General features: G+C 35.3%; 1 protein-coding gene across 1 annotated transcript in view; it reads left to right on the top strand.

Moving 5' to 3' along the window:
- Nucleotides 1-12,637, top strand: part of LOC129366320 (astrotactin-2-like) — a 230,661-nt gene that overhangs the window by 57,676 nt on the left and 160,348 nt on the right. The window contains exon 3 of the mRNA XM_055040101.1: nucleotides 4,964-5,390. Within this exon, the coding sequence (XP_054896076.1) occupies nucleotides 4,964-5,390 (427 nt within the window). The remainder of the gene's footprint in view (nucleotides 1-4,963; nucleotides 5,391-12,637) is intronic.

Below are 12,637 nucleotides of genomic sequence, written 5' to 3'. Positions count from 1 at the left end.
TTATTGATTGAGTATAATGAGTTTTTGCTTTGGAAGTCTTGACCTATTGGCATTATCCTGTGTGGAGTTAGTATTCTATCAGGCGGGATCATAAAAGCAGCGATTGTTGATGAGAAAGGAAAAGATTTTTGTTTGTCCCTATCCCTTTTTTAACTTTTTTTTTCCTAAATTGCAGGTTGTTCAAAAATAAAAATAGTATTACACATCAACTGTATGAGTTGATGTGAAAGAAAGGAGGAGAAACAGAAATAATGTTTTTATATCACAGCAAGGATATACTATTTTACACAAAGCCTGTTGAGGAAACGTTAGCAGTCAGTCATCTTTGGTGAGGTTCTATCGACATCCAACATCTTGACTTTAGAATTTGTGCCTTGCAAATATTCTCAAAATATATTCCAGATATTTTTATATTGCTTAAAATAAATATATTGCTTTTCTTTAAAAAAAAACAAACAAACAAAAAAATCATTAAAAATATGTTTTTCTTTTCTTATGACAAAATCCAGGCATTTAACAGGAGTTAGTTCATGTTTAAGAGCCACTGTTTCTTAGTTAGCAAAATTTTGTTTTCAGAAATATACATGTTGCTTGCTATTTCAGAGTTACAATTTTAATTTGTATTTAGCTTTGTCTTTGGAAGAACCATTTGAACATAAGAAGGAAATGGGATCTTATAGGAAGCATCGTGAAAAGGTTGGGTAATAAAAAGTGAAAAGTAAGAGATGACGGCACAGTTAATGGAAAGCTAAAGTGTGAAGGTGCAGAGAGAAAATAAAAGGTAACCAGAAGACCATATAGTGTAATTTGAATACGAAATTGAATCACTATAAGGAAAAATATCAAGCTGCAGGAAATGGAGCAAGGAAGAAATATATGGAGCTTTCAGGCATTTTTTCCCCCATAAAATCACTTAGGACTAAAGCTGCAGAGATTTCTCAGGTCTGAAGATGAACAGAAAAAAATCTTTCATGGTTACATCTGCCAACATGAGTTTACCTGGCTGTTTTGTTGAAGATGGGATCAAACAGGAAGGGGAATGGTGATAAGGGAGACAGAACAAAAGTAGTCCAAGATATATACAGAAGTAAGAGAAACAAACTGGGACCCTAGAGGAAAAAAAAGCATAAACTTACCAGGACAATTAATTCTTGAAGGCAGTGTTGTATGAAAAAAAAACTTTACAACTTTAACTTGGTTTTCAGGGATACTGCAGCAAAGAAATTGCATTTACTATAGTTGTAAATGGTTTACATATATAGAGTGGTTTGAAATATGTTTTCACTTCTGGATTACCAAGCAGCTTTTAGCAGGATGTTTCTGGGGCTTTACCACCATCGCAAAATTGCATGCCTCAAATGTAATGATGTTGATGTTTATTTATTCTAGATAAGGCCAAATTGACTGTCAAAACCCCAAAAACTTATGAATGTCAAATAAAGTTATTTTGTTGTTTCTGTGGTACTCATTCTCAATGTAAGAATGGAAAGCCAGCCAAATTAAATGTAGAAAGTTTAAAGCTTCTTCAAAATTCTCAGTATTGATGTTCTCACAAAATGCACCTAATGCTCATTAGAAGTGAGAACAAATGTGGGAATGACCAACATCACTTCTCATTTTTTTATATTTCAAATTTACTCATATAATTCATATTCCTTGAATTTTTCTGTATTGTAAAATTGACATCAGATATTCATTTGTCGAGTTAACTCAGAAAAACACATGGAGGCTGTTGTAGGCTTTAATGTTCCGTGTTGAAAATGTTAAAAATACCTACAATTACCAGTCGGGCTGTTGCACTACGCAATAAATCAGTCAGTCACATGATAAATTCAAATGAGTAGATAAAGTAGATAATTCCCAGTTGCATGCTTGTTTGTTTTCACCGTTTCTCTGTTTCTACCAAGCAACAATAAAAAGGATCAGTTTTCTACCACTGGGGGTTATCCTAACACATGGGACATAACGCCACAGCAATGACAGTGACAATACTTGAACATTTCTCAACTTTCCTGTCTCATTGTCAGCCTTCATGTGCTCGCCTATTTGCACGAGCTCAAAATTTCACATGGTCGAATTTCGCAAGTCCAAAGGAAATGAATGGAGAGGAGATGACATTGCCTCCTGTGTATTGAGACCAAAAGGGAGAGTGAACTCTGACATTAGTTACCTGCCAGGCTCATGGTAGAACATAATCATCTGTTGAATATTTCTTTTGTAAAAAAAGCAAACAAAAAAAAAAACTATCACCCATGGCCCGTTTCCGTCTTGCTGTCAGTCCGCGATTACAAAATGCGAAAAGCCGAACTGTGTTAGTGCACACTAAGAGTTTGCTTTTAATTGTCAAAGTAATTTTGCCCATTAATCCAGCATTTCAAGAAATGCTGCAAATATTTGACAGTAGTAAGTTTACACTTGTATTGGCTGTTTTCCTCTCTGTGCCTAATGACCAATATATTTTGAAGGGCAAGTTTGTTTACAGAGACTTCACAATCCATTTTATTTTATTCTCTTCCAGTCCCAGAGTTAAATACTATTCAGGAATAAGTTCATTGATCTTTGAGAGAGTCTACCAGCTTTATTATGAAACACAATAATTGTAATGGTTACACTGAAATGTTGCATGTTTGTTGGAGAACTTGTCAGTCTGGATCTGACAGATGGACATTAAATATGCTGCTTCACTCCACCATATACCATTGTATCCTAAAGCCAGACTCACATCTCATATTTTTATTGAGATACGGCACATAATACAATGCCTATGCAAAAAAAACCCACAAAAATTATATATTTTTATCTTTTATTGTAATTCAGAGGCATGATCTATTACATCGCTGTTACCAAAAGATACTATAGGCCACTGTATTTTTATGTGCTTTTTGTTTCAAAGAAAACTAAAGAAGACATACAGAATACAAGGAGAATTTTGGTGACTACATACCAGAAGAGCTGCTGTCCTGCTGGAGATTAATGGACAAGTTTGTCCGTAATACAAGTCCTCTCTGTACTGCCTAACCTCTCAGCATATTTGATTTATGAACACCTAGGAGCGCAGGAGCTATAATTTGAAAGGGGTTTGTTTTTCCTCATGGTGATGGAATTTTAAATGTTGTGATGAATGAACCCTTGCAGTTTGTATTTATTATTCTGCTTTGATGTAGAGTAGCCAAGAGCTGATGCACGCATGCATATGTGTTCCCCGTGTCCAGCCTTTTTCTCTTGTGCATGTGCACATATCATCTTATAAATACATCTCCAATGTTAAATGTATGGCTGCAAAAGTGCTGACGGTCGCTTTTTCAGCAAAGTGATTTATTAAAAATAAATCACTAGGTTGCCTTGTCTTTCAGAATCCAATATCACGTCACACCCGTTGGATGCCATTGTGAAAAATCAAAGAATAAGTCTTGCCCTCTCTCCCTTTCCACCACTCTGTCTTTGAATATAGATTTATTTTCTAACCGCTGCATGTATGGTGGGATGTTTGATGTTTCTGTGATGGCCACATATCGAATGAACCATGGAGAAATGTGATGCTCCCTGGTGAATCTACAGGGCTAAAGTCTGGGCTTAGAGAAGAAAGAAAGGGCAAAGCAGACAAGCAATCACTGGGCAACAGTGTGTGACAAGAAAAAAAAAAAACTGGATATAGCACTGTTACAAAGACATTCATTTCTGCCTCACTATACTCTTCTGGGAGTAGAAATACTCCAAGGACTAGGACAATCCCTTCATTGCTAAAATCCTTGCATTTTAAGTAGTTGTATATTCAGGCACTGTTAAGGGCCAGTGTTTAGACTCATTGGACCTTTTTACATGTTATCAAGTTACAGCAATAATGTTCAATGTGATTGTGTAAGGCCTTTATGTACTACATGTATATCCCTTTGGCTCTAGGAGATAACATTTGTTGAAGGAATAAATAAGAACAAATATATCAACTTTATTCCTGACTTTTCTGCTGTAGTCTTTGGTATTTATGATGCTGTTTATTCCTAATGTTCTTTTCGTTCTGAGTCCTTCACAGACTATCTCTTTTTATACGGAGATAATTATACACACTGGTATAGACTGTTAATTAGAGGACTTCTGAAGATAATTGATTTCTCTGGATTTTGTTTTGTTCAGGGCTGAATACAAACTTTTTTTTTTTCTTTTTTCAGATTTTATTTTTGCAACTTTTAAAACCTTTTCTCTTTTTCTTTCTAGATTATGCTTAGAAGTGTGTGAATGTAACATTTGGATGGGAATACTTTAAACATTAAGAGAGTTAATTTAAAGTACCAAAGCTATTATATATTTTGCACAATAACTCTCTGGTTTGCATGTGCAAAAAAATGTGTTTCCTAATGACTTGCTAACATCATCATTGCTACAAAGGAATGCTCTGTGTCATTCTTAATTTGCTTAATTTTTTTGGAAATAGTTCACAAATATTTGCCATCCTTGATTGCTCTCATTGTATTACAATGACTTTATTATGTTTATTCGAAAAAAAGTTTTTAATTAAACTTACCAGATCACTCTTCATAACACAACTGCAAAATTGGATTAATGTTCCAGTTTCTGGATATGCAACATGTCTTCCAGTGATAATGAATTCAGTTCTTTTTTGAAGAACAAAGGTTATTAAGATATTTGTTGAATATTCATGTCTGAGTTGCTGTAAATATAAACTTGTAACCAGAAATTAATGTACACCCCATCATTACTAACCGTCACTGTAATCTGAATGATTCTTAGTGAAATTTATTTTATTTATTACAAATCTGATATCGAAACAGCATTTGTGGACCGCAATTGTGGTTGCTACAATAGAAATTCAAATAGTCTTTTTAGGTCAGTTTGGTATTTCTGGCTACGATATGAAACTAGCGCATAATTTGTCCTGAAGCTATATATCCTTCAGTGTTTAGATATTTTTTTCCTCACATTTTGCGTTTTCCTCTATTTTTTTCAGGGGGGACTCATTGCCCTTCTCCTCCTAATTCTCCTCTTCACCCTGGTCCTGTATACCCGTCATCGATGGTGTAAACGTCGCCGGATCCCACAAAAAAGTGCCAGCACAGAAGCCACCCATGAGATCCACTACATCCCCTCTGTCCTGCTGGGTCCGCAGGGCCGTGACAGTTACCGGGGCTCCCGGGGCACTCACCAGCATGGCAGCTCCGTCATTGGAATGCCGATTCGCGAGACTCCTATTCTCGATGACTACGATTGTGATGAAGAGGATGGAGTTGGACACTCACTTAACTCCACACCCAACCAGCTCCACAAGTTCAACGATGGGAAGATTCTCGATGAATATGGAGTTAATGTTGGCATTGGAGGACATGCAGACATCATGTGCAAGGATGACAATATCAAACATAACTTTGAAAAAACAGGTAAGTTAGTTCTTGCTTCACAGAATGACTTTAATTGAAACATTTAGGTGCATCTCCTTCATCCTGTGTCCTTCTGTTAACCAGATCTCAGAAAAATATATTAAACAAGTCAGATCTGTTGCTCAGAGAAGGAGGTTATGTTGCCTTAAGCATTTGTAAATCTGTGGTCTCTCTGAGTGTTAAATCTTCCAGACCGGTAGCCTAGGTTATGCTTTTTTGCAAACCATCCAAGTCCTTCGTATCACAGCTTGTACTGGGCTTATGTTATTCTTGATCTCATGCAATATATTATCTTTTTTTTATGAAATGAGTAAGGTTCTTGTATCCTTAATAAAATATGTCGTCTTTATTTTCTTTGTGGCAGAGGCTGCAAACTCCCAGTATTATGAAGACAGACTGATTCCTCTTGAGCCTCAGAGTCCTTGACTTTCAAGTCAAGTCATGCAGCTTAATATATTGTGTGAAGGTCAAGTGATAGCAACCAGTCAGGTGGTTGAGTGTTTGACCTGCTCACCCTTCCTGAAGATTAACTTTGTTAGGAGGTTATCCATTTAAAGCAAATGATAAATAAAAATGACACATATTGTAAAAAATAGCCATTTCTTTTTTTAAAATCTGTCTGTGATAATCTTTTTTTTTATGAAACCTGTTCAAGTATTTAAGCAAATTTGTTGACATGGTCCTTTTAAATCGTTGGTGCTTAGATTTTAATAATTGAAAGGTGCTGACTGAGTTAGAGGATGCCCTCGTTATTCATCCTACAATTAATTATGTATAAGCCTGATTGAAGTGCTCATGTGATCTCTTAGTATACACATAACTATTCAACATAATAAGTATTTATCTGTGCACTTAAAGAAAGTTTAGGTGAAAATAGACCAATATGTCAACCTTACATCTGATTTTCAGAATTTGTTGAAAATACAGTACTTTAGAAATAGAGGTAGAGAAGAACATTAAATGTTTTAAAAATCTTAGGACCTCAAGCTTGGATTTTTTTTTTTAATTAATAGTTATACCCGTCAAATAACCCTGGCCTTTTACATATGTGATGAGAAATATTTAATAATTCATAATAAAGAATGAAGATAATGTGAACATAATGTCTTTCCTGAAGGGAGAGGGAACAAATGAGTTAGGCAACAGACAAAATGTAAATGGTCTCATTATCAACAACTCAAGCAACAAGGTACTGTGACAGTAAAACACAATGATATTTGTCATCTGGAAGTTTTCTCTTATAAAGAAATTATAGTTAGCCTTACTGTGTTTGGATAAATTTGTATTGAATTTGCTCCCCTCACTTACAGTTTGTGCAGCAGCACCGTAGCACAGAATAGCCTAAAAGCACAGTCTGCATAGTCCCATTCTTGATAGTAGTCCAAAAATGTTTGTAGGGACTGTAAACAAATATTTTCATACACCGGTGCTGAAGTTAGCCTCTGATTAAAAAAGATTAAGAAAACACAGTTTGTGATGTGTGAAACCTTTATTTATGGACATCAAAAACTCATAATTTCGCAATTATTATTATGACATTATAATGATGAAATAATTCTAAATTGAGTACTCAGAAAACAAATTGAGTACACAAAGATCAAACTGGACATGAATAATCTATCATCTTTTAAAGCGCCTTCTAAAACACAATTTGTCATTTGTCCAACCATTACTCTTTTTGTGAAAAAAAAAAAGGTTTTGATTGGTTTAATATATTGTTGAAGCGCCATGTATCCTTTTGGGTTCTGAGCTGAATGTATCAATGTTAATAGTATTCATATTTGATTACTGCTGACCTTATTTTAATATTTAACAGATGAGCCTTTCATAACAACTCTACAAAATATGATATTTATGTAAAAGTACAGAACTAAATTTGATTGTCAGAATTAGCATTTGAACTGGAAGTGCTTCAGGTCTTTTACTGCACAAAGTGGTTTAGACGTATTATCATCTTACTAATCATTAATTATGTTGTATCTAAATTAGAAACAATCTGGTATTTTCCAGGAGAAGGAACACACATTATTATTTGAATTGACTTCTATCTTTCTACCCTACAGTGGTTTATATCTATGTATTTATATCAAGAGTTTGACATTTATTTTCCATTCATTTTCAGCAGTTGGTGTGTAGTTTTCCAATAACAGTCATTCTATTTTCTGCCAATGCCAAGAGGCACCAGATACAACTGAACTCTGTATGGTATTTCCTCAAGGGATTATATGACTGTTGCACACAGACTTCTGCATTGCATAAGCTCTTTTTACACAGGGAAGCAAACGAATAAGAGTTGTCAGTTTCATTATTCTGCAAGATTCGAAAAGCTCCAGGGACGCAATAGGGCCATGTAAATCACCCATACAAAAAAATCTTGTTCTGTGACGGGCATTCATGGCGCTGTTATCTATCATACTACTCCACCATAACCCATCAGGCATACCTAACCTTCTCAGGATATCCTGCACAGCAGAAAGCCATTTTAAAAGGGCAAATGTTGCCAGAAGGTCAAATCATGCACATCATGCAGCTAAAGGCATCCTGCAGAAACACAGTAATGTTGCACAAGCATTGACAGCTACAGCTATTCTGAGAAATGTGTGCCATCAGGTGAGATTTCTGGACCACATTTCTAAATTTTCTAACTTGGCACATAAGTCGGTTTTACCTGATTTTTTTTCTTTTTTTTTTTCTATTCATTAAAAAAAACTATATATGACAATGACTTGAAATTACTCTCATACACAATTTTATTTTTAATTGAGCAAATGAATTCACAACTGCTTAAAATTTAATTGTAAACTCTTGTACTTTTGTCTTGCTACTAGACATAAAATTTCTTTTTACAATGAAAAAACAATCCACAATCCCTGTACTTCTGGGGATTTAGCTCCACCTTTGCCACATTGTCATCTTCTCTTCTGTTCTTCTTTGGTGCTTCTTTCTTTCTTTTGCAACCTAGTTTGTTTTTTGTTTCTGTTTTGAACATCATACTATTACTGTGGCTTTTCTGAATATAAAGTTTTTATCCCCTACATCTTGATACCTTTGTGCAGCTGTTTCTCCTTCTGCAGCCAAGTGTTTTGCTGTATATAAAAACAAATTAATAAGCCCTCATTGTCAACATAACCCAGACCTGAGTTTTCCTTTGAATCAAACTGTTGCTAAAAATGTAAGCTAAAGCTTAGTCCTGTCTAAGTTTTGTGATGTTTTATGATCCCATAGCAGTAAAATGTCACAATACCTTTGAAGCGTACCGTTTCCCTTGTTTTACATTTCCAACAATAAAACTTTTGGATTTCTTGGAATGATTCCAGCTAGGGTTTTCAGGTTGCCAAAACATACTTTTTCAAATACTCTTACAAAACCCAGCTCAGATGCATGCCATTGGTCTGTGATTTTGTCAGCCACTCCTTCAGCAGACTTTGTGGTCATGGTTTGTGTGGACAGATTATTTAAATCAAAGCCTGTTTGCATGTTTGCAGCCTGTTAAGACATTTGTCTGTGCATATGATGTCGTTGATCTAACAAATATAGGCTTTGTCTCAGGTTGTTTTTATGCTTCACTATGACATTGATAGGGAAAAATGGACTACTGCTAATCTGTCAGTGTCTTATTAAACATGAAAATGATCAAATTTTATGACAAAGAAGTTTATGAAGCAATGTTTAATAATATAACTTTATGTATGTTTTGTCTGCTCATGATTAACTTGAATCGCATTAAAATATGATGCCAGTCAAATGACTTCTATCAAAACAAAGAAAAAAACATGTTAACATTAATTGTACACTTAGCTAGAGTATTATGCAGCACAGCATTGTCAGGAGTAAACTGTCCTGACGTGCACATGCCACCAAAGTATTTTATTTTAGTGTCATGGGATGCTTATTACAATAACAGTAAATTGGTCAGCCAGTTTTGAAAAAAATAAAATAAAAAATCATCAATAACGTCAAACATAAGCAGACATCACTCTTAAAATAAAACATGCCCTTTACCTCACCAACTCAGTCTCATTCAGCAATGCAACTGTACTGTTAAATAGTAAATGAAAATTGCATTTAATCACGTACTACAGTGTAAACATTGAGCTCATTGTCTCAACAGAGAAACAACAAAAGTTCAACAGTCTGGTTATTTAAGGCAAAAGTGGTGGTGCATTGGCCTTTTTATTCTCCAGCCAGTTCCTTTCTGTTCATGATTATCTTTGTCCTTATGTGGGGCACAGGAGTAGAGCAAATGCACCCTATAGAGGCTACAGTCCTTGCTACAGTTGTCCCACGTTCGATTCCCAACCCCAGGCCATTTACTGCATGTGCTTCCCTGTCCTCTCTAACCTTCTACATTTTGAGCTGCGGATTAATTAAAACCACTAGTGCAAGGAAAAAAAAGAAGAAGAAGAGAAAAAAAACATTGAGTAAAATGTAATCATGAAGTCGGCAATGGAGGTATGGGAATATGATTGAGGTCATTTGCAATATAATAAACATGAAATATTCTGTCACTCTGATATAAAAATAACAGATTTCACAAATTTTTCCCAAGTTCTTAGTTTGTTTGGATGTTTAATTTTTATTTCTTAAAAAAGTGGGGGAAATTTACACAAAAGTCAAAATTTTAGTACGGACCCAAAATGTTGGGTTTTTGTCCATCTCCCCATGTGGAGTCATTTTGACCGGCATACAGCATTCCCTCTAGACTTCTGCAAAAGCCATTCTAGATGTCTTCAGCATGAGTGTAGTAATGTTAGTCATAGCTGATTACTACTGATACTCATCATATGAACAGTTCTTTTTTTCTTTATTGTATTAATTTTTATGTGAAAGGTAAAATGATAAACATCAGCAACCACACCATGTATGGCACAGAGATGTCTCAAACATTTTGAGAAGAATACACAGAAACCCATTAAAGGTTGGAAAGACACAGAAGCACATTAATGGCTGGAAAGATGCAACAACTGGAAAAAACCTGAGGTCACAATTTAAATTGGTGTTGAAGAGCGACTTGTTCTGCAGGTTTCTTGGAAACACCAGTTTCTCTGTACAATGGCCGTGTTGATCAGTGATAATTGGCATAGACACTCAACCACACTATGATTGAAAACTTATACATGTGGTTTCTGTATGTCAGCCAAGTGACAAAAATAAATGGGGCACTGGATCAAATCACCTATATAAAAAAATCACATATGTGTAATTTCAATTAAGTGTGTAATTTTCATATATTTAGGTAACTAAAAATTATTCTCTCAACTGTGAAAGAATTTTTTTTTTTCAGCAGCTTACTATGTTGGATTTATGTGTAGATATGTATAATTATCATCCAACATTGTATAATCATCAGCATTTCTCCTTAAACTCAAGTCTCTCCACATTGGAAAATAAATCTCACTCATTAGCTATATATAGTTCCAGCTATCTTTGCACCTTCTCAGTTGTTTAAGGTATTTTATGCAGATTCCCGCACCAAACCACGTTTGATTTGCAAGTAGATAAGAAAAAATTAAAATTACTCTGAAACAATTTTCCTCACTAGAATTCATTTTGATTGTTTACAGTAAGGGCTTATTTCCTATTTTCATGCTGGATTTTCAGTGTGTCTGGTGGAGTTGGAGGTCACAGTGTGGCCTGCTATGTTCTGCTGCTGCAGCATTGGGAGACACATCCATTTTTTATTCTGGCCCATGGCAAGAGCTGAGCTATAGATAGAACTTTATTTGTGCTCCCTTGAAAACAGCAAAAATCCTAAAATATGCAAGTAGAGGCCAGACAAGAAAAGTATCTCACTGAAGATGTGACATTGCATGTTTTCCAGTGGGTAGGATTGACAAAACATGAGAGGGGAGCTGTTCAAAATTTGCAGACCAAACAGAAAGGGAGGCAGATAGGGTGAAGTACTGTCTGCTCCTGTTTTCAAGGCTTTTAGAGAACTTAGTTGTCATTCTGATTTTGTTTTACTGTTTTGGCAAAGAAAGAGAGAAAGGTCTGCTCTATATTTGCAAAAGGACTCTTGTGCCTTGAACTCATATCCTGTCACATTCAGAAACACATTTCCATCATTTTATTATTATTTTATGTGATTGAGCAACACACAGTATTTCTTTTTTGTGATGTGGAAGAAAAATGACACATGGCTTTCAAATATTTGTCTTATTCTGTGTCCCCCTGCCATGAATGCACTCTGTGGTTTTCCCTGTAAAAAATAAATATTTTTTACATATACAAAATATCCAATGCAGTCAATTGACCCTCACATGTCAGCTAATGAGAAAACGGTTGTCCACAAATGGGAAAAGTAAGGCATAAATGCAAACTAATCAAAATATGATCATCCGCATCAACTGACAGGCCATGCAAGTAAAAGCAGGTCCATTGTAACTCGGAAGGAGCTAGATACATTCACAGTTCAGATGGGAGGATCTGCCAATGAGAACAACCACTTGTGATTATTGAAAAGTGCCAAAAGGAAAATCATTGTTGATAGAAAGCCATTAGAAGTCCCATGAGCAGTTTTCCACAGGCCATGTTGGTGACTTTAACATGGAAATAAATGCTCTAGTCAGATTTTTGGTGTAGAAGCAAAATGCTACATGAAGAAGAAAATTAACATCGTACCCTAAACACACCATGGACACTATTAAGATTGGTGGTGGCTGCATGATGCTTTCTTTAGCAAGGAGGCAAGTTGGTCAGAAGTGCCTCGAAGATGGATGGAGCTAAATAGGCAAAACCTGAAGTAAAAACTGTTAGAAGCTACACTTTGAATGAGTTGAACGAATGGGAAAAAAGATTCACTACAGGAATCTCCAACACACAGCCAGGGCCGTAATTTATTTCAAAGTCTTAAAATAGCCCCTTAGAAGAGGTTAGTAGACATTTTTCATCAAATCTCAATATTTGTGAGAGCCTTTTTCCTTGGAAGAATGGAATGGAATATCAATCTGTTTAAAGTCTTGTCTTAGAAGAGCTGAAAAAAAAAATCCTTGCCACTTTTTTCAGATTATTTTTTGGGATAGTGGGAATTGAAAACCATGATTCCTCTCATCCACTTCCCAATTATGCTTACATAGTATTTTGTGATCAAATACAAGTCCTTTCAAAAGCATCAAGGTTTCTGTGTGTAGTGTAACACAACTTAAAATGGTTTAAGGTCTGAATACTTTTCCAGTGTACCACAAATATTTTAATAATTTTTCTCATATGTTTTCAGAGCTGTGTTGTTGTTTTAAAATGGTATGAAG

The sequence above is a fragment of the Poeciliopsis prolifica genome, unplaced genomic scaffold, assembly GCF_027474105.1.
Source record: "Poeciliopsis prolifica strain line A6 unplaced genomic scaffold, Auburn_PproV2 SCAFFOLD015, whole genome shotgun sequence".
Taxonomy (NCBI): Eukaryota; Metazoa; Chordata; class Actinopteri; order Cyprinodontiformes; family Poeciliidae; genus Poeciliopsis; species Poeciliopsis prolifica.
This window is presented reverse-complemented; position numbering and strand designations above follow the sequence as displayed.